General features: G+C 39.7%; 1 protein-coding gene across 2 annotated transcripts in view; it reads left to right on the top strand.

Moving 5' to 3' along the window:
* Window positions 1-23,050, top strand: part of FRMPD4 (FERM and PDZ domain containing 4) — a 298,684-nt gene that overhangs the window by 248,580 nt on the left and 27,054 nt on the right. For both annotated transcript variants that reach the window (XM_056329587.1, XM_056329588.1), the window contains exon 5: window positions 18,442-18,487. In XM_056329587.1, the coding sequence (XP_056185562.1) occupies window positions 18,442-18,487 (46 nt within the window). The remainder of the gene's footprint in view (window positions 1-18,441; window positions 18,488-23,050) is intronic.

Raw genomic sequence — 23,050 nt, 5'->3', positions numbered from 1 at the left:
GTACTTGTTTAACTGTTCAATAGATGCTTCTGCGCAGTTAAATTGTCTCATGCCAAAAATACTAGGATTTTGAATTGCCTGCTGTCTTCATGGTACTCTTTTCATGACAGATTACCAATAGCTCTATGAGAGTTTTTCCTTCAGCTGCTGCTTTAGAATAATTACCGTGCTTTTGCATACATGTCATTAACAATGAGGGGGAAAAAAAGCTCTTGTCAAGACTGTTCATTTAGGTATCTGATGCATGAGGCAGGATGATATAAATTTCCGAGTAGGATACTGGTTGCTGCTCATGGTGCACCACCAATGCACTGTTTTGTTATTTCAAAGTAGGTAGTATCATTATAAACATGTATTTTTATTTCTGGCTTTATTTATAAAGACTAACGTTAGTGGTTCTTCAGTCAAAAATACATTTGTTATGATAGCTGTTTAACAATACTGTTATTATTTTAAATAGAGCAACAAACCACAGCATTTTACAATTATTAAACATGATACAATGGTAGTGATAGTGTTATTTCCCTCTATCCTACCAGTGTCAGGACTATTAAAACTCCTACCCGTTAAACAGTCAAGTGCAAATAAAGCAGTTTTACAGCTTTGTGAATTAATTCTGTTTTATTTACCTGAGAGAGATGATGAATTTGGTTTTACAGGCACAGAGAATAATGTCCACTTTATTTTTTGTTTAGGGAGAGCTCTGAGTATGATAAATATTCTGTGTGTTAAATCTGTAAAAGAGGTGTCCATAACTATAAAAGCTAAAATGTATACTGCCTGCTTCTAGAAATACTTAAGAGGTGTGTACTTGTTTAAGGTTTTGTTAAAGGAAACATTTGAGAAAGATCTCTTAAAAGTGACAGGAAAGGTGTTGCTTTGCCACATGTGCTTAGTTTTCTGGGGAACTATGGAGCAACATTCATCCTCCAGCAAAATGAGTCTGATCCAAAGCCTGCTGAAATCTTTTTGATGGATTTCAGGGGGATTTCAATCAGGCTGTTTATGGATTACCCCATGGATTACTTGTAGTGGCTGTAGTATAGCCTGCCAGTTTATTTAAGATACAGCTGTCAAATAGTGGAATAACATGCTTTAAGAAACCATTTACCTACTTGATCTAGGGTAATTCAAGGAGTGGTTCTGTGACATGCCATTCCCTGTGGCTACCCACGCCAGCCACTGCAGATCCCTTTCCCATCACTCTTCCTATTTCTCTCCCTTCACTTTCCCATCACTCTCCCTTCTCTGAAACTGGGTGCCTACTAAAGCCTTCAGAAAGCACGAGGTTAAAATTAGATATTTCAAGTAGGCCAAACCCATTTTTAAGGTAATGCTATATATTGCAAAACAAAACCATAGGGGAGCGAGACACTAGAGGAGTTTCTGGTGTGTTAGGTTTTATGGCTGTACAAGTGACAGTGATGATAGCTGTAAATAAATGAAAACATGTAGAGGTTTAAAATTTTTATAGTGGTTTTGTGCCTCAGTAGGATGGTCTATGCACTAGCTTTACTACCATTTTTTCACTGCATCACCCTCTGTACCAATTTCATATCAGCATCTCTGTGGCAGGGTGCAGAGGAGCATGAGGTGCAGCAGAGGGCTATCATAGTTTGCAATAGCAGCCTTCAACTTTGCTTTCTAGCTACAAGAGGAAAAACCCAGTAGATATTTTTTTATGTAGTTACTGAACAGCAGCAGGCAATTGGAAGTCCTTTCCCTGTATTTTTTTTTTTTTGTGAGTCTGATTTAAACCATTAGGTAATTTTGTAATGAGTCATGGCATTCATGTGAATGGGTGAAAATCCCAGTCTTGTTTAAATGGAAGCCCCCAGTCCTGTTAACTGCAGAAAGAGCATAAAATCATGAGCTCTGAAAGACCAAAAATGAGAAAACAGAAGATACAAGTTTATCATAGCTGGTGTCATGGCTTTTAAGTCCATGGTAAGCTTTGATACACCATTATTTAATGTGTGAGTTTGATAGCACTGAGATAAAGTTTCTGATATAAATCAGTTCATCTTTTTCCAGAGGCTGTTACTATGAAAGGAGGTTAGAGAGGGAGGAAAGGGAGACCATACCCAGGAGGGCTGCCTCTACCACATCTCTTCTGCTACTTCTGTCTTCATCCTCTTCCTCACAAGTGTTATGCAAGTTTAACCATTTATCTGATGGACTGTAAGACGTACCTTTATATGCATCATCACTACCACCTTTTCAGTAGTAATAATGGGAAAGTTTTTGAAGGCAAATGTCTTTGCTTGTCGTGTTGCTGGTTTTACTTTCCTTTACTTACTTTAGTCAGTTTAATTTTCCAGTCCTTAGTACAGTGTTAGAGATTGAAATCCAAAGCAGGCTGAATCAGAAATGTCTTCCTATTTCGAATTCTGACCTATGAAAGTAGAGCTTAAATAAGTAAAGCAAAATATGTGGTTAATTGTAGCACCCCTCTTTACAACAAATATTGTAATGTGGTTTTCAGTGAAATCATCTTCCTTCCTGAGCTAAGCATTTTATACAGAGAAAGTTCATTAGATTCAGGACTCTGCAGTTACATCCATATAACAGATACTTCAGTGATGAGAGCCGAAGTTCAGGAGAAGTTTGATGAGAAGCAAATGTCAACCAAAAATGTCAGTACTGTGTGTACTGGGTAACCTCTGAATATGAGCACTATCACAAGCTTTTATAAAACAAATTAATCACTTGGAAGGGGAATATGACAATTGAGGAACCACCAGACCAAATCAGATCCAAATTCCACTTAATCCAGCATTTTGTATCTCACAGACTGCTTCCAGTTGTTTCAAGGAAAGATTAGAGACACCACACAATGACTTGTTTACTGAATATTCTCTCCTGGGGCAGATTTAGTTCTACAACCCTTTTAATTAAAAAAAAAAAAAAAAAACCATAAGATTTTTTTTCCTCCCTTCATTTCTCTAGACATCCCCAACAGTCCTGAATACTCTTGGTAACTTCTGGTCTTTTTTCTCCTTTCCCCCCTTAAAAGCAGCACAACAGAAACCTACAGGTTCTGGTTTCCTGCTCTTCTCTGCAACACACTGTAACCTACAACATCATCTTCCCTTCACTGGCTGCACATGTAATCAAAGACCTCCTTAATGAATATATATGGTATGGATTCTTCAAGTGGAAACCACAGGCTTACCATTGTCTTCCCCTTTCCCTTGCACCTTCCTCACTGTAGTGCATGGGAATTACTCTGTGAGCAGATCTCACCCTTATTTTGCAAAGGGAAAGGACTCATGCATTTCCAGAGCAGTATAATTTTCCAAATTACTTCTTAGTAATTTGTAGACCAACAGGCAGTAGGTAGCATCTGAAGGAGCTGGAATGTTTCCCAGCCTAGGGCACAGGAAGAAAAGACTGTCCCTTCTGCCCTTACTCCTCATGGCAAGCTCGGGGGGCAGCTGAGGCAGCCTGCCACTCCTTTAATATCCCTCCCCAAGAGACATCTTTGTTTTGGAGCGAGATAAATGTAGTGGCAGGTCTGAAGTCAGTGTAACATAGCTGTAAGGATCCAAAGCATCTCCCATGGCTGGCTTTGTGTAACCAATGAATTTATTATGCAAGCCGCCAAAACATATGTAACCTTTGGGACACCTGGAAGTTTTTGCCCATAACCAGTAAAAGGAAGAGGTCTTCAGGCCTCTGCTCAAACGGGGACACTGCCCTGATGTACAGCAAGGCAGTGGCGGCACTGCAAGTGAAGTAAAAAGTCAACACCACATTTTGCAAAACACTGAGGTGCATCAGCCCGAAGGAATAGGTTAATGATATTGGCATCAGCAGCATGCAGAACAGCAAAGCAAAGGTTAGGTATCTGCTCTCACAGGAACTGGGAGAAAGTATTGTTTCTAACTGCCTTAAAAAGTTATAATAGCACGTGGTTCAAATGCTGAACTTCTGGATTTTCAGAGGCAAAGATCCCCTTCATAGGTGACCTTCCTGAAACTTGCCTTCTGGAGATTGTATCCTCAGAAGAGCCACAGGGAAGGTATGAACTTTGAACATTTCTTGGGAGACTGCAGCTGGGGAGAGGGTAGAGGGAGGAAAGCGAACAAAATAAATCCTCTCAAAGCTTTCTGATCTCCCTCCTTCACATTTCTTTTTAATGATTAGCTTTGAGAATTGGATTCTATAAGGATACTTCTCTCCCCTGCCTCTTTATGAGGTTTTGTGGCTGTTGATACTTCGTAGATTAAGTAGGGCTCGTGCCCCAAGATTATCTTTTAGCATCACTGAAATGCAAAAAGTCAGGATGGGACAGAAATAGGGAATAAAAAATATCTTGAAAATAAAATTTTAAAAAGGGTTTGCAAGGTTTAAAAGACATTTAATAAATGAATATTTTTTCTATAGAATCACAGAACTCTTCTTTATTTTTTTATTCTTCTCTTGCCATACATGACATGAGGAACTAGTGAAATGTACCTGGCCAGTTTTGTATCTAGTTTGGGTTGCAGGTGGTAAAAATACATTATCAGGGTTCTGTGACCTGTCTAGATCTTGTTCTTCCTGTCTTCCACTTACCACTGACAGGTTTAACCTAAAGGCCAAAATTATGCATAAGGATGGAGTCTATAACTGTTTTCCTTGCTTACATGTATGTGAAAAACTACTGGCCTGTAGACGTGAAGAAACTGCCAGCCAATACTCATAATCTAGCACTTTGCATCAGCAGTAAATGTAATTTTAAAATAATGGTTTAATTTGCTTTTTTAAAATCACATTTGCAGTCTAATTAGACTCCAGAGAAGTCTCCAGGTTGCCCAGAAAAATTACTACGTGACTACATAATGAAGAATATTATGTCCATTGGAACATAGGAGATGTTACAGTGATTTCTGTCAAACTCAATTTTGACAAGTCTATTTTTAATCTTGCAGTTTGACATATAGCCTTTAAAGAACATGTATCCTTTGCATGCTAAATCCTCTGTTATGTCCCTTTGAGAAATGAATTTTAATGCACGTCCTTGGAACAAGGAATTTATTCTTGTGCAGATAGATCTTTTTCAGTGTGTACAAGTGAAAAAGATAAGACTTTTGAAGATTTTTTTTTTAATGCTTATCTCATGAGTGCAGCTGAAGTGAGTGATATCTGTAGTGCCTAATGGCTTCATCAATGAGCTTTAAATGAAAGTTCTCAACCTACTAATGATGAAACAGAAGTATAAGCTGTTCAAGAGGAGAATGGGATGTTCACCCAAGAGAAGGAAACTGCAAACCTCTAGGGTTGTTCTTTATAGGAGTTATTTTGTAGAAGGGAAACCTTGATATCACCTGCTTTTCAGACTTGTTGAAGTTGTTTCAGTTGCTTACATGGGAGACACTTCTATATGGCACACTTGAGCTGGCTCAGAGTACAAGAGCCCTGCAGTGCCCACAGCCAGGCAGTGGAGCTGAGGTGCCTAAACCCCCATGCACAACCCACGAGCAGCTTTCTGGTCTGTTAGTGCGCGTGAGAGGCTGGGGTTGTTTTTGAACAATGAAACTGCCCCCGTACCTGATTGCAAATGCACCCATATGAGCTCCAGCTATTTAAAGTCGGGCCTTTAGCCCTAACTAGCCACCTTTAGCCATGCTGAAGATGGGAGAAACTATTTGCAGCTGTCCCTCTCATTACAGAAATCATCTAGAAAAGTCCTTTAAGCTGTGGTTACTCATGCCATTAGAGAGCTTGAGGTGACTCTTGCCACCAAAGTCCTGTTAGGATGGCTGCTGGGGTGTTGGCTGTGCTGGCTGGACTGAGCCGCTCAGCTGCGGTCTCTCAACTTGGCCCATTTGCAATTTACAGGCAAATGTCTCCACACTCTCTTCCAGAAACCTGCGGGCAGCGAGCGCGACGCTCGCTGGCAGCGCTGGCCTTGACCCAGAGATGGCTATTGACAGGCTACTCCAGAGCGGCAGCCAGGAGCAGCAGCAGGTGTGCCCTCACCCCTCTGGTGCAGCGGCTGGTGCTTGCAGAGCACTGTTGCGTAGGACGACTCTGCTTGCTTAAGTGTTTTGTGTCAAATAATTGCTTCACACAGTAGAGCAGCTATGCCAGGAGCAGAGCCTCTGTGCCAGGGCATGGCGCGTTCCCTCCCCAGCACCGGGGCTCTCAGGCGCCTCTGTGCAGGGCTGCACAGCCCCAGTATGTCCTGCTGCCTGCAGCGGGGCACAGCACCCTCCGGGGAGGCAGGAGCACCCCGTCAAGCCACAGGGGATGTAAATCTGGATGAAAAAATAGAAGTATACCAGATAAATTATTTAGACGATACCTATAAAATTAGTTTAGCAAGTCGCACGAAGTCAGCCCTTTCTTCTTCTTTCCTCTACACCAATATCCATCTTCCCTCCTACCACCTTCTGGCTGTAGCTGCGTGGTGAATTATGTATTCGCCTCCTCCATGAACAGATTCCCTCCTCCCCCTCACCATTTTCCTGAAGAGCAGAGACGTTTTACTGTCCTCTTCAGTCCTGACTTACCCACAGCTTTGAAGGAGCAGGAGAGGACAGTGATAAAACTGGTTAATTTTCACCTTTTTTTTTTGCTGCAGCGCATAGCATAGTGGTGCTGCAGAGGCGGTGGGCTGGGGCTGGTCTGAATGCAGCACGTGTACAAATCATATCCCCGAGTGAACTTTAATCTGGCTGGTACAGATAACGAAGTGCTGGTTTGGCTCTGCAAGTGTGGGCATTTTCTAGAGGGTAAAACTGATATTGAAGAGAGCGGCATCGTATTTTTACTGCTGTTATTGCCCATCGTGTCTAGACTAAAGCTCACATTGGTGCATCCGACTGCACTGCAATTATGTCTTCATTTTCTGTGTGGATAGAAGAATGCAACCGTTCAGCATTTTATGCTTGGTTTGTGTTTGCAGGGTAATTTTCTTCTCCCCTTTTCAAATGTTCCTTCCTTCCCTATATTTTGCAACATTTTTGTATTTATCAAGTCAAAATTTCTTCTTAAGTATTTTTTAATCTTAATGATCACATTTACTTGCAACATACATTTGTTTTGTAACTTTTCAGTGAGATTTGTGTTAGTGGTTCTTTGTCACAAGTAAAATGCAAAACAAATTATGTAGCTCTAGTGATACATAAGGGGAGGAAAATAAAGGGTATAATAGCATAAATGCATTATTAAGTTAACCAGCATAAATATTGAGGTGTATTAAATGGAAATTAACAATCTGATTTTGAAAGGTTGGACAGAGCTTTAAATAGAAAAGAATTTTAAAATCGTGTCTTATTAATTTTAGCACAATAAATAAATACATCCTTAAAAAAAAAAAAAAAAGAGGGGTGAAGCTTTGAATTTTAAACATTCTGGATATATGGCATGTATTCATGGCAGTTCTTTTTAATAACTAATGCAATTTAACAGAAGCAAGTGGTTAGTTGGTTGGCAACAATTCTGAGTCAGTTTTGCTTCATAGAAGTCTTCATCTCAAATATGTTAAATAACATGTGGGGACACAAATATAGCCAAACAGTTTGCATATCAGGCCTGCTGCTGTCTGAATTACTGTGCCATGTGCATGATACCTTAAGAAGAGTAGCCTCTTTGGCTGCCCATCCAAATCATTATAAAATCACATTTGCTGTCACTTATACTGCTTCAGTTGGCATCTGACCAAACAATTTTCTATTCCAGATTCAGTAAGCAAAAATCATTCTGCATTAGTCTCTATAGCTCAGTCTCCATCAATTGTCTAAACTTGCAGCTATAATAATAATTATTATAATAAAGGACCCACTAAACTGAAGCCATGAACTACTGAAACTTTTCTTAATGAAGAATTGAATGAATCTTGTTTTGTTGGAACATTTCTTAAAACAATTTCTGTCAATCTTTAATTATCTAAAACATAATGATAGCAGTGTGTTCCATAACAAAGACTAGAGATGCTTGTAGATTGGATCAGATAGTCTGGTTCCAAAAAAGCAGATAAAACTTAAAAGCAAACATAATAGTGTTCAGACAACTGAAAGAATAATGCCATTTACTCTTTGAGTGAATGTGTTTTTCTTAAGGAACAATAATAAAGTAAATAATATTGAACTGACAACAGTATATAATATAGTGATTGAAAAGACAATATTCTTCAGAATTCAAGAGCTTTATCTCATTTCTGAATGTATCTTCCTGTTCTTAATTTCTTTTTCTTTATTGGCTGGATTACTTAGGGCTAAGATAATGCCTGTGAAGGACTTCCGACACAAAATAGCCCTATGTGAATGCTATGCATTATTAATAAAAAGTCAGATGACTCTTTAAAACAAGATGGTCCTAAAGCATTTAACATCTGATCATCAAATGTATTTGATGGTCTGCTTTTTGAAAAGCATTAAGGAAAAAAAAAAAGTGGAATAGCTGCAGGAATGATGTATGTGAACACCTGACCTTTCATTACTATGTCATACACAATGCCCTAACCTGAAAGTGAAAATGCCAGCGCCATACAGATTATGAACAGCAACTGTAATTATTTGTAATGTTTCAGTACATATGAAAATGAAGCTCTGATCAAAAAAGATTAAGGTTAATTTGTCACATAATAAAAACATTTTTAAGATTTTTTCTTTTTAGCTATCTTTCCTCCTCTTTAATACGTAACTCCCATAGATTTCTTTTGCAGTCTTAGTGATGCAGCCATTGATTCTGCACGGTTTCTGACATCTTCAACTATCTTTCATTTCACTTTGTTATTTCCATTTGAAATGTGATTTTGGAGTACATGATTTCCTTGTTTCTCAGCAACAAGCAACAAGTTTATACCATTGTTTATTTTAATTCATTTTTGTAATTATTTATTCAAAGTGTTTGACATTAGATAATGCATTTTATTGAATTACTCTTTTTTTTGATCTCTTAACTGCCATACTATCTAGATTAACCAAATTTCACTGTGCAAAAAGCTGCATCAGCATATATGGTAAATTTACTCTCTGTCCAAAGTATGTCTACCTTTGATGAAAATTAGAGTAGCGGGAGAGTGCTGGGAGAGTAGAAGCACTAATGGAGCAATGTTTGCATTCTTCAATATCAGCATATCAAGTGCCTAACTTTTGTCAGGACTTGGCGGGCAAAGATGAGCTCCACTAGAGGCAGGATTTCATTGTGGAAGGCAGCAGTGTTTTGCCTGCTGCCAGAAGATGTTGTGACCATCACAGCAAGCAAACTTCCTTTCACATCCTTTCATGTCTTTGTGGCCACAAGCAGTCACTTGTCAGTCGAGCTCTGGTTTCATGGTTTGTGGTAGCAGAGCTGCACCTTGCTTGTTCAATCACCAGTGCAGTTTTAACCTTGGCACAGAGTTACATTTCTGTGAAATTAGCCATTAGATGTGCCATGAAGTTTTTGTTGACTTCTATGCTAACTTTATGGCATTTGCTGAAGGAAAGACAATACCTGATCCTGTATGAAATTTCTTTTGTTGAAGTTTCTGAGCATGCTGGAACTGGTAGACCCTGTTCACACACTGCTCCAAAGCTGTGCAGTGCACGGCCACAGATTTTTCAATCCAGAGCTGGAAGCCTGATTTAGTGTGTTCTCAAACCATCACCATAGCTGTTGGTCTTTTGCTACTGATTTTTTTCCTTGATACTGTGTGGCTATTCAAAGAATTATTATTCCTCTTTTATTCTTTTTCCCCATTGTCAAGATGTCCTCATCTAAAGCATCCTTCTCTGCCACTTAAAATGAAAAAAAGTAGCCCAGCATCGATGAAATCGAAACTTTCACCTCCCATGGGGCATGAGAAGTCTGGTGCAGCCAGACTAGAGAAAAGAATTATTAAGTTAAGGGATGACTGTTCTGTTCTAAGATAGTGTCAGCAAAAAAAAAAGACATTAAAAATAAACCATTAGAAGAGGGAATTTCTTTTGTAAGTGAAAATTTATGTTGTGTCTCTTTGGAAGAAAAAAAAAAAAAAAAGACCAACAAGGCTTCATTATGTGACTATTAGAGTTGCATTTGCCCTCTGAGACATCCTTTTCAATTGCTAGATTGTATTGTTAATCTCTCTTTTTCACTGAGATGAGTGAGTGGAATAACACCAATTTTCAAGGTTTGGAAAGTTACCTCATCATTTCCTTCATTCTTTTAAGCTTAATTATTTTGTCTGTTTCCACTACCGAAGTAAAAATTCAAGTAGTTTTGCAACTGCATCAAGATGTCTAAACAACTGCTGGAAATTCAGTGAAGCACAAGAAAGCCTCTTTTAATCTAATACAGATAATACAGAGTAACGTGTAAGACCTGTACAGAAAAGCAGTCAAGGTTTTGTAGTCTTTTTTTTCCCCTCTCCCAGGTAAATGAATTCTGAATCTGGTTTGAAGATCCAGATATATTTACAAAAATTTAGAAAATTACAAAAATGTTGTAATTACATTTAACATTTTTGCAGTTAGGTTTTGCTGTGACCATGTATGCAACTCCAAGAAAGTCACGATGACTCCATTTCTGGAGGCTGACATTAAAAAATTACAGGGTCATTGGAATAGATTTCGTAATCATTGCTAGATCTCTGGTGGCTGCACCAGAGAATTACTTCATGCTACAGTTTCGAAGCATAATCTTTCATGTCAGCATTGGGTTGGATTTTGTGGAACAGTTAATATTTACCATGTTGTGCATTTTGTTCTGCAATCTCGGTGTTTCACTGCAGTCTGAGTTCCTGAAAGTCCTCAGTCAGTATGTTAGTATAAAAGATAAGGGATCCCAAGTTAATTGAATGGGTTTAACACACCCAACTAGTGTGTGCAGCGGGCAGCCATTGCATACCTGCTGGCTTCTGCACAGGGCGAGCTGCAGAACAGGAAAACAGAATTGCACTTAGCTCACTTAGAAACCCTGTCTGAGAGGGCTCACTCAAAATGATCACAGAAATGCCATTTAAAAGTCATTGCAGTCTGATGGAAACAATATTGTCTGACAAGGAGGAGAAGTTTTCAGGAGAGTGGAACTTCCCTTTCCATGGTGAGACCACCCAGCTTGCTAAATATTTTACTTTGATAGGAGTGTATACTAGCTTCATAGCACTGTTCCTAAAGCTGTCTCATCAATAGACGTCTTGGGGCTGGCTTATATTGCACTTTGTTTATTACACTTTGAGAGTTAACTTTTCCTCAGAGCTTCCGAGGCTTTGGCGGTTCATGATAGGAAAACCAGCACTAAAACGTTGGCCTGCATGAGTGGCCTGAGAGACCAATATCATCCCACTTTATCTGCCTTTGATCCTCTAAAACTAATGTGCAGAAAGTCTAATTGGAAGAGGACAGCTGAACAATTAATTAATGGGGGAGTAAGCACTACATTTTTCTCCTTGGCAGTATGGCATTTTCATGCAGCATGAAGTAATTTATGCTGTGACCATGTGGCAGTAGCATGCTAACGATCAGACTCGGTGAAAGTCTCAATCCATCAGATATACATGCATGCCCATTTGGTTCTCAGTTTTTATACTCGCCAAAATGAGCAAATACTGATTCTGTTGGAGTAGACAACTCCAGAGTTAGTAACTCCCAATAAGTCCTCTACTCTGTCTTGAGGTTTAACCCCAAGTTCTCTCAGGGTCTGAGGAAGACCATCATTCATCTGTGAAAGCAGAATGGTTGCCTAGGGAAGGTGGCCCAGTCAATGTAGAGGTTTCTGCATATTGCTGATATTAAGAGTTGCCCTCCAGAATTAACTGAAGACTGATGTAGTAAGAAGGAGATGGTAAGGCACTGTCTGGTAGAGGACTGCAGGTAACATTGCTCCGCAGTTAGATAGCAGTGTAACACTGCTCTTGATATTCAAGAAGCCTTACCAAGGCACTGTTGTACAGCATGCACAGGTATTCACTGTTTGACTAACATTTTGGTAACTCTGTTACAAAGATTATAGCCTCAAAGTTAGAATATAAGCAACTGGACAACTTTGGGTATTTGTGGAGAGGAGGATTATTTTGGCTGGAGGTAAATACAGGTCTTCATAAAGCACTGAAATTCAAGAACAAATTCTTTATAGGGCTCACCTTGCCACAGTGTTAATAAAGGAGAAAAAGGAGTGAATTTGGTACATGTGAAAGCTTGACAGATGGACAGGCTTAAAGAACAGGAGGCTTTTTTATTCTCAAAGCCTTTACTGCAGAGGCATCTGAAATGGCATCTTCTGTATGAAAGCCCGCCAGTGTGCCACAGCCCTGATCTGAAGGGACCACTTCTATCGGAGGAAGCAAGTGTAATTTAGCCTGCAGACATGCTCGCTTCTTGGCCTCTTATGGAGACTGCCAACAAGGGTTCCAATTAGTGCCAGCTGCAGACTGTGACAATTTTAAAGATCGACTTTCACACCATGCCAGACCTTTAAAAGAAAGACGAACATTTATATAAAATGTAATTTGCTTTGACAGTAATTTTCTGTATGCTATTATTGAAGTTATTTATGTTCAAATCACAGTATCTTTTCTCTCAGCTGTGTTTCTGCTGCTGTTTGATCCTGCAGTGCAGTAACAATCCCATTTTATCTTTTATGCTTTATGTGGCAGTGGTCATTTCAAGCATCCATTACTTACATGGTTTTTAGGACTCAGACAGTTGACCAGAAATCCTGTAAAGTTCCCAGAGTCTTGTGCAGATTGCTTCTGCTGCTGCAAGTCTTCATATATGTAATGGCAGGCTTGAATTTTAAGGACCTTGTGAGGCAGCAGGGCTATTCAAATTAAACTGTAGGGTTCAGGAGTTCACAAGCTCACGTTGCTTGGGTGTCAAGAGTATTTCACTGCATTGACAGTAAGGCTAAGGGCAGGTAATACCATTAACAGCAGTAAACGAAGCAGCCACCAGCTTTCCAAATGTGTGATCTCTCTGCCTTCTGAATACCAGGGATTCCAACCCAACCTTCCTATCTCCAACAATAAGACCTGAAGACCTTTGTGCTCTGTGCTCTGTCATGCCCAGAAAAAACCAGCATCTAACTCAATGGTCCCATTCATCTCTTAAGTTGTTCCTCATGTGTCCTCCCCCAAAACAAGACCTTGGCCTCATGTACCATCTTCTATATCTATATACTGTGTAATGTTACCCCTCCTGCCCAAATTCAGACCCCACACCTCACCTTTGTGGTAGCCTACCTTATTTCATGAACCTCTTGCTGCATTTCTTGCCTGCTGCACTCCTGCAACTGTCTTCTGAGGTGAAGTTGGGGATGTAATGCCATGTGTGGCATACCCTGCCTTGCCTGCATAGCGTGATGGCAGAAACACCCATTTCTAGCTGTGTACAGGATCTTCAGAAAGACTTCCTAGAGGCCAGTGCAGCCAGCTGGACAGGCAGAGACTGAAATCCCATTGGCCACCCTTCAAGCAGTTCTTGTGCCATGTATTGGCAACCTCTTGAGAAAGTATCATTTCCTGTGTTCCCCTAAAAATTATCTGGAATATATCTCCCTCCTAGGCTTAGAGAGGTCAGATTCTTCACCTGCTGCTAGAACAACATTTGTCTATGGGCAGATGTAATCAAGAGGCCAGAAGCGATCTGCCCGCAGTAGCATGGGTTCCAGCCTGGTTTAATCAATTGTACTTCTCAGTTAGAAGGTACTGAGTCATGGAAACATGTTCTGTAGTTTGTGTACTACCATGTTGCCTTTGGATAGGGAAGGGGAAGAGCCACATAGACCACAGCTCTCACTGAAGGAGTTGTCCAGTGCAGAAGAGCTGGATTGTGTGGGCTTTTAGCTTATTTGTTCCTGTTTGCACAGCACTACCTCTCCTGTGACTAAAATAGTCTTAGGGAAAGGCATAATCTTCTTAAAGCCTCTCTTCCCCTGTCCCTCTGCCTTGTTTCATGGGTGTCAGTGAAAACTGAGATTGTCCACTAGCTTATCAAGGTTCCCCTAGTCCACTCAGGCAGGTTGGCATCATTGCAGGACCTGGAGGTGCACTACGGGGGGCTGCATGATAACAGTGGAGGATGAGGCAACACTGGGTTAAGATGGGTCTATCTGTCCCACCTAGATCCCCTCCAGAAGATGTCTCCGGCCCTGGAAGTAAATCTAGGTGGATCTCTGGAGCAAACTGTTCTTTCCCACAGGAACCATTGCTCATGATAAAAGTCTGGACAAGTGAAATTTGGAGCTACCCTAAGTGAAGATAACTATTGTAAAATAGGATTTATGTAAAAACATACATACAAGTGAAATCAAAATTATCCTTTTGAAATAATTTGAAATGTGGTATAATAGAGGGACTTTGCAAACTCTGTGTTCGTTATTATTGCCTTAAACTTCATAACAGTGACAGACATTCAAATACTGAATGATTTTTCTCTAACCGAGATGCTAGAATTTGAAGATGAGTTCCACTTCCCTTAGCTTTGAACAGGGCATTTGAGGTAACCTGTTAGATTTTGTAGCTAGTTTTTGACCCACTGATTTCCATTTCCTTACTTCAAAAATGTAGTGTGAAGCATACTGCACATCATGGTATCACACTCCCTAATTGTGAAATTCAGACCTTTCTTATCAATAGTGAGACCCAAAGTGAAACAGGATCCTGATTATAGCAGACAACATAGCATTCCAAAACAAGAAAGTTTCAGAATTTGATGTTCAGTGTGAGTGAAACAGAGGTAAGTTATGGTTAAGAGAGTTTTTTCTTAATTGCATTCCCTGTAAATTATATTATTTATTATATGTCAATTCCTAATTAATTTATCTTATGGAAGATAATTAGTTTATGGGAGAGAAACCTAGTACTCCTCTAGTATGTAAATTTGTTAAAAGCTTTTAAATTAATGTAAACAATGTTTTACATTCTCAGTTCTTAAGAGAGACTACAGGTTATTTATATACTTTCTCTTTGTTCATATGCTATATTTACTGTAGAACGCATACAAAGAACAGAGCCACACGTTCCATATGGTTCAGATACTGTGAGTCTCCCCATGTTCCTAGTCTGCCCTCCCATCCCTTCCTCTCTTCCACCTAGAAAGAAGCAGAAAAGAGTGATTCCCAGCTGCAAGTTCACCGATAAAGTCAATGGCTGGCACTGTAGCCTCACGTAGCCCAAGGTGCACGATACTATATTCTCTTCTGGTTACAGCCTAAGTAGCTGCAGTAGGGAGAACTGACAAATATAATCACCATGCGGGGCATGAGGAAGGACAAAGAGATGAATCAGTGAAATTCCCATTGGCGTTTTCAGGTTTTAGCCTTGTTATCACCGTTTGAGTCTAATGTCATGAAATGAAAGAAGCTTGATAATTTGTATTGTGGTGTTGGTGAGATGGCAGAGCACCCAAAAAGTCCATAGCTGTTGTCCAAGCTTGGAGTTGCAGATGTTTGGTCTTGAATGACTCTAAAAGAGTACGTTCATCTAAAAGAGAAATATTTAGGTTGTGGTTAAGTGAATATGAAAGGTAGTAAAATAACTGTAATATAGACTTTTTTTTTTTTTTTAGTCATATTCTTGAAGGAGAAAAGACATTATTTCAAGGGGAAAGTAAGATTGCAATTGTCTTTTTAGTTGTTGCCACTATCTTCTGGAAGTTGTTTAACAGAAATAGCTCACATTTAAGTGTGGTGACACACCTAGTTCATGTAATCTAATCTAAACTGTCCATATGTTCTAGTGTCACACATGGATATACGTATGTACACATATATTTGAGATATAAAACCTACAGATTACAGTACGTGGTCAATGATTCTATTGTTTTTCCATTACTGTGATAGATACAATACATGGTACCATTGACAGTCTCCAGTGCTGTGCAAGGGTTATCATTTAAATCTATAGGTTTTGCTAACGGTATTGGAAGTAGAAAGTGGTGTGCTGTGGTATGGAGTTTTGTCATCATGAGTTGAGAAGGTTTTAAAATGAGTGGTGGAGTTGTGACCAAGTACTGCAGATCAAAAAGCTGATAATTAAATATTTATTTCTCTTTTAACTGTGCTGTGTTTTGTACGTAGCATGTGTTTTATAGAAAATGTTTTCTCAAATAATGAGGGGACTGTATGTGGTGCTTAACACCTGCTTTGTGTATGTGTGACATGCTCAGGTCCCAATACTCCTTGGCCTTATTGTAGCCTCGAATGTTGAATGAATGGTCCAGAGTCTAGCATCATTCCAATGGAAGTGATTATCCCGTAAGAAAGTCTTGTCCTCAAAATAAATCTTTTGACCTTTTGGTTTAAAAAAGCTCTTGTTAGTCTGGAATGAATCTTACCTGCACTGGCACCTGGCCAGGTTTAATCCAAGAATAATGAGCTGAAAAACATTCTCAGGAGAAGCTGATTTTCTTTTTTAAGGGCAACTCTCTAAGGTAGCTGTACCGCAGGAGGCAGTGGTAGTGGTACTCTCACGTCGCATGAGAAACATACATTAGTGGGTTGGAAGTAATTGAAGAGGACAGTTGGGCATGGAGTAGTTATCCCAGGGCCACAGTTTATCTCATAGCTAACAGCTGTGGGCTTTTCTGTCTACTCATATGCTTAGATTAATATAGCACTGACAAATCAGATAGAAGTGCATAGCATATATATGACTGTGAGATTCTTGAAATAAATTACATTTCTTATCATGCATTTTCAGATTCCCAAAAATGTGGTAGTTAGAATAGAAAAAAGTACAGGGAATCCTGTTGTTGAGCAAAACAGAATGGAGGTTGATATTTTTTAAAACTATTACGCTGTAACTATACTCCTCAAGAAAAAAAATGGAGAATAATAAAGAATAACTGTGGAGATTTCCAAAACTATAGCTTACAGACCTTAGAAATGAATGTAAATTTTTAGAAATATGAACACTGTAAATAAAGCCTGTTTCATGATTGAATAAATAATTTTAACTTTGGAACATGTTTTATTGAAATGAAAGATAATTGTGGGAAATTCATTAGTTACGATTATATCTAAAGAGGATGAAATGATGCTGGTTTGTGGCAGAATATTTAATTTTCACTACGTGTAGCTCCTTATTAATTTTTTTAAACTTTCTAACTTAATTTTGTTTCTGTTCTCATCACAAACAGCCAAAGCCTTCAATCGCTCCTTTTGAAGTCTACCTATACTCTTTTAGTGCAATGATACAAATATCTAATAAGAGGATTAAAAACTGAATCTTAGCAAATTTTTCTTTAGTTAGGGGATATTTGGTCACATGTTGCCCCTTGCATGACTGATGGCTTTGACAGAAGTAGAATTTGCTATCCCAGTTGGCCTTCAGTGATATGTTGGCTTCAACGAGTATAGCCTGACTTGCCAGCCCTATTTTCTGACTGGGCCTTCAGTCTCTCCTCTGTTTTCTTTGCTTTTTTGCCTTTTTAAGTTGTGTGTCAGTGGTGTGAATGTGGATATAAGATGACACTATATAAGACCAATACAGTGTGATTTATTTTATTTAGTACTGCTGAACAGGCCAGGCATGCCAGATCAGTTGCACTTCAGTTACCCAGGCAGTAAGTCACATAAATAAACAATTAATTGTGTTTGAAAGTAGCAAAACCAACAGAAAATCAACTCCATTGCAACAAAATGGCAATCGACCTTTTCTTAGCTAATACTGTCCTCAGCAGCCATTTGACCCACCATGTAATACAAGATATATTGACTCCAATTGGCTTTTCTTTTGTCTTCTTCCACTTTACTCTTACTTTGTCCCAGTTATCCACCACCCCCAACTGCCCACCAATAGTCAAAAAATACATTTGTCATTTGTCTAGACCACTTGATCATGGCAAGATTCCTATTAATTTCTTCTCTCTATCCTGTAAATCAAATCAGTTGGGTTTTTTTTAAGAGTGGCTTATATGTTTTCCATTTGCTAGTTCCATCCTAAAGAAGACTGGTTTAATATTAAAGAAAAAACTTTCGTTAGTAATCTTGTAAAAACATAAAAATTCTAACGGAGTGTGTTTACCAAATATTAATCTTTTTCCACCCATTTAAAAGGGTAAGCTAGACAAGAAATGGGGGCTAAATTTTGTCCTCATTTTTGTTTTGAAAATACTGCTGTCTTCGGATAAATTTGGCATTAATTGTAAAAGAGATAGATGGTATAAAAAGTGGCTTGCATTTGTAAAGCAGATGAAAGAAATTAGTAGTCTATAGATGTTGAACTGATAGAATTAATCAAATGTTATTCCATTCTTGCTGCAGAAACCCATTATTACAGCATGCAGGTTTCTGGTGAATCAAATATTTCATAATATAAACTGTAAAGTAAAGACAATTCAATTTGTTAGATTGGAAAAAGCTTAATTTTTAATATCCATTGTTATTTTGGCATATTATTAATCTCTGTAGTTCTCTGCTATGTCATTGTAATAAACATTTTACCATATTACTGCATTTTTCTCCATTAAAACAAAAAGCTGGTTATCTGTAGTGAATAAAAGTATGAACCTCTACTTGATTTTACTTCTTTTTTTTTTTTTGTAGAAGCTGCAAAGAATCAATCCTCCTTACTGTTGTTCAACCTTACCCTGTAAGTATTTTCAGTGTTTTCTGAATTAGTTTCCTAGCAACATAGCTGCTTTTTTTTCTGTATATATTCTATGTCTCTACCTTATCTGTGCAATAAAAAGAAATAAGGGAGATAAGGGCTGTATCTCTTAAAGGTGATGTTTAAGACTGCATTACTGCATCCTGCACTCAAAGACTGCATTAGCAAGTTAAATAATACTCTGCCAGGAAGATGGGTAGAGCAGGATGCTGTGTTCTGCTTCAATTTTTGATCTGTTGCAGCTCCTGGGTTTTTTCTTGATTCTGCCTCAGTCCCACAGAGTTACACTGTTGTATCAAACCAGCTGTGCCTTGTGCAAGGAGGGCTCTGTCTGCATCTCTGGCTCGGGGCATGTGGAGGTGAGGGGAGAGGAGGCAGACAGGCAATTGCATGAGGCTGGCTTGAAGGGACCAGGAGAAAGCACAGCCCACCTCAGAGCTGGTTGATGCCATGTGCCTTTGCAATTCGCTCAGTGGCTTGTGAGAGTGGGTTCATGACCTGTCAGCTCAAACCCATCTCCCATCAAAAAGGAGAGAAGCCAAGCCAGGGCAGGAAGCACATCTCTCTCTTCCCATACATCCATCCACAGCCGTACATACCGTGCAGGCTGCTGAGGGGCCTCAGCCACGCATCAGCAGTGATTTCAGGTTCAACAGGTTCATTCAGCTCCCTGTTGGCTAGCCTGACACACACCAGTTTTGACTAACAAGGGACAATTGCATTCTTTTCACCCAAGAATAAGAGATGGATTTCACACAAAGATGTGAAAACAAGTTTATCTGAGGAGGCTGCCAAAATATGCATCTTGCAAATGCAACTTGGCCAGTGCTGTGCGGCTTTGTACTACTTGTTAGCCTTTCTGGCTAGTTTAGAGGTGGCTGTGCAGTTGGGCTGGTCCTGTACCCTTCCTAGAAGCCAGACTGCATAGCAAAAAAATCATGGGGGAAAAGCATGCATTCTTCAGCAAAAGCAGGCAGGGGCTGCCATGCTGCAATATGACTGCTGGCAGGAAAATGATCTGGGATCTGGTTGACATCAGGCACCTGCAATGAAAACGTAGTGATGATCTGACTAAACAGAGAAACCTAACTGCTTTTTAAAGCTTGCTGGATTACAGCCAGTGGTTTACATCACAGGGAATATATATAATATGGGGGAAAAGAAATCCTCACCCACTTGCCTTTTTTATGCAGGTTGCCTTATTTCATCTGTTGACAGGCTTCATTCTTTTCTTTAAATGTCAGGTGAAGAAAGGGCATGTGCTTTAGTGCAGGTACCCATAGCACTTAAAAGTAGACAGTAAGGTGCAGTACTACATGTCTGTGAGGTGTTGTGGCCCATTACTGCTGCGTTGCTGGTAAGAGAGCAAGCCTGTATGTACTGAGCATGAATGAACTGTGCACTCCGTGTTCACTGGGAGACCTTACAGCACAGGTACGGTCCTCCTCCAGCCTTTGACCTGGAGAAGAAGGAAGATAACGACCTGGTACCTTCCCAGCTTTTTGGGTCCAAGCCCTGTCTGAGGCCTGACAAGGCAGAATCTGCTCCTCTCATTATGTAGCAAAAAATTAGAAAAAGCTAATCAACAACTGAACTATCTCTAGATATCACTGAGCTAGGAATGGCACTGAAACACTTTGCTGTCCTGTCAGCCATTTGGGTTGATGTGCCCATCTTATACACGTATTTGTGTTGACACACTCTGGTGTGTCTGTCAGAGTCCCCCAGCTCCACCTCAGCAGACAAAGCACACGTGCTTTTGGGCATCATGGACGTTGTATCTCATGTACGCCTGAAGATTGTTTCCCCAAGAATGTCCACAGAGCAGTCAGAAGATACAATTGATGTATGCGTATTGTTGCTAGCTTTGATTGATCCATTTGTATCCCAAAGTCGAGGTGCTTCAGTGGCATGAGCCTACTTGGAATAACTTCAACTGCAGGACTGTTGCACCCTGCAAATCTCCTCTGATTTGTGCACTCTTATTGTACCTCCCTCCCTGTCCAGAGCAGTGTCTTGTTGATTTATAGCATCCTTTCCTTACCACTTTCAAGCCCAAGTTTTCCTGCAGTGGAATAGGGAGAAGTCAGGATGCTGCCAGTGTGTGCAGCCAACTTTAAGCCCTGAAGTAGTGCAGGGTCCCTCAGTTTGTGCAAACCCTGGGCTGTGAAGTCTCCTGGGGACTCCTGAGTCACTTTGAACACCTGGTCTGTGCTGGCCCTCATACTGCTGTAACGTTACTGTCAGTAGTGCCTGAGCCTGCTGGGAGACATCCCTCTCAGCTCTGCTATCCTGGCTGTGGCTGCACTCCAACTGTGTACCTGTCCTGGTCTTCCATGCAGGAGGTCCTCTGGCAAATACATTTTGTCTTACAGTTTAGAAACAATACCTATATCTTTGAAAATGATGGTGCATGTGTTTTCCCCTTTTCTTTAATTTTAACTCATCCATTTTTTCCTTTTACTGTTTCTCCAATAAAACTGGAAAGATGAAGTAGAAACCAGACAAAGGAGAAGTAAGAGTTTTTAAATAAAGACTGAATTTCTTTCCCATTCTTGGCAGAAATACTTCTTTGCAAACAGTTCATTGATCTCTCTTCTTGATGGAAAACCTTTTTTTTTCTCCTATAATTGCATGAAAAATATCTTCAGGGATGGATTACAAGAGTGCTGTTTCTTTATTGTTTTTATTTGTGCTATTGAGAGTGTTTTGTTTTCATGCTTTCAAGTAACCGTCCTTTATGACTGCAGGTGAAAGTAGATGTCATCTAGATTTACAGAATTCTGTAGGTCACTGAGTACTTTTTGAAAGCTTTTGCTTAAGTGCATTCCGTTTTGTTTAATGCTTAAACTCATTAAAATTTAATTTTAATCATGACCAAAACAAAGCATTAGGCTATCTTTTTCTTTCCATCAATCTACAAAACTTTGCTAGGTTCATATCACCACTGCTCATAAGGAGGTCACTGAACAGCTAAAGCAGGTGAAGCAGTTAAAGTTTTTATTTCTGAAAGTATGGCATTTGATTATCATTTCTGACTATTTTATTCTGTAAAGCATCTATCATTCTTATTGCTGCTTTACTATGTTTTAAGCATTACTCAAATCAAATAACTCGCCTGTTTTGATATCTGTTCAGTTTTTATGTTAGAGATCATTTGATAAGTTGCTTTCATGATTATTCTCTTAAACTCCTTGGAGTAGTCCAGGCCCAACTGAGATCTATGGCAATTTTGCATTGCATAAGTTCTGCGATGGGAAAAGGATAAAATCTTTTTCTGTTTTGAAAGAGATGCTTCTTGTTATAACGCAGTTACATACCTGAGACACAATATTTGCAGAAAACCTATGATAACACACATTTATGGATTGTAATGATTGTGGCAACAATCTTATTGAGTCTTACAGTATTTTTCATACTGCTTTGCCTTCTGGAGTTGTGTAACAGCAACAAATACCATATCTGGACTTGTGGTTGTAAAGAAAGGTATAAAAAAGAAACAGGTTTGTCACAAAGATTTAAAAATCTGAAGTGAAAAAGACTATAGGTGAAGAAGGTGTAGGTTTAGAAATCATTTGGAAATCAGACGTGTACATTTTGAACAAGTTGGTTTTTGACTGCTTGAGGTTGTGAAGTTGGTGTAGAAATGATGGCTTTTTTTCTTTGAATGTGTACATTTAATCCCACACAGGGGAGGATCACGGTGTGGTTAAATGACAATCTTGCCATCACTGTGTTGCCTCCTGGAAGTGCTGGCTGGTCCACGGCCACTGTCCAACCACTGTTTGCTGTCTGAAGCAGCCTCTTGTCATATCAGACCTGTGCTGCGCAGCCTTTGTTCTTCCACCTGTGTGCAAATCCCAGTGAGCACTGCTGTTCCTGATGTTTCTTCTGGGAGGCTTCCTCTGAAGTTACATGATTTTTTCTGGAGTGTAATTGTATGAAATACATGATCTTTTCAGCAGTGAAGACTGTGAGAAAGTTCAGCATGAACTTCTATGTCAGTTGTTTCAGCAGAGTGTAAAAGAAAGAGCCCTTCCACCCTTCATCCTGTCCTTGGAGTTCTTCCTCTGCCCGCTACACTTCCTCCCTGCCCTGCCACTGCAGTTGCCATTAGTTCTCTTTTCCTTCTTGATCAGCCCTTTCTCCCATCTCAGGTCCATTATCATTCATATAGTCCTTTGTTAGTTCATTTCAGCATGGGTTTGTATGGGGTGAAGGTTTCTTTCATTCCCAAAGGTCCTCATCCTTGCAGTTGGAGGGCTGGAAGCAGTACGGCGTGGCTGACTTTTTTTGTACTTTTCTGCACTTGATTAAGAGCTGTCACCTGTGTATGACAGGTAATCATGAATGTAAAGGAGTAATCCATGAATGTAAAGGGCTGAACTTTGGAGAGGCAGGGTCCCAAAAGGCCAGTGGAGGGGATTTTGTGGAGGACCTCCACATTTAATAAACACAGAAACAGATGGCCCAGGCCCATCTTGTCACAAGACAAGCTGCAATGTCTGATCATTCCAAAAAGTGTGAAGCTAACCTGTGGTTTCG

This window comes from Falco biarmicus, chromosome 2 (genome assembly GCF_023638135.1).
Source record: "Falco biarmicus isolate bFalBia1 chromosome 2, bFalBia1.pri, whole genome shotgun sequence".
Classification (NCBI taxonomy): Eukaryota; Metazoa; Chordata; class Aves; order Falconiformes; family Falconidae; genus Falco; species Falco biarmicus.
Note: the sequence above shows the minus strand (reverse complement) of the source record. Positions and strands in the feature narration are given on the sequence as shown.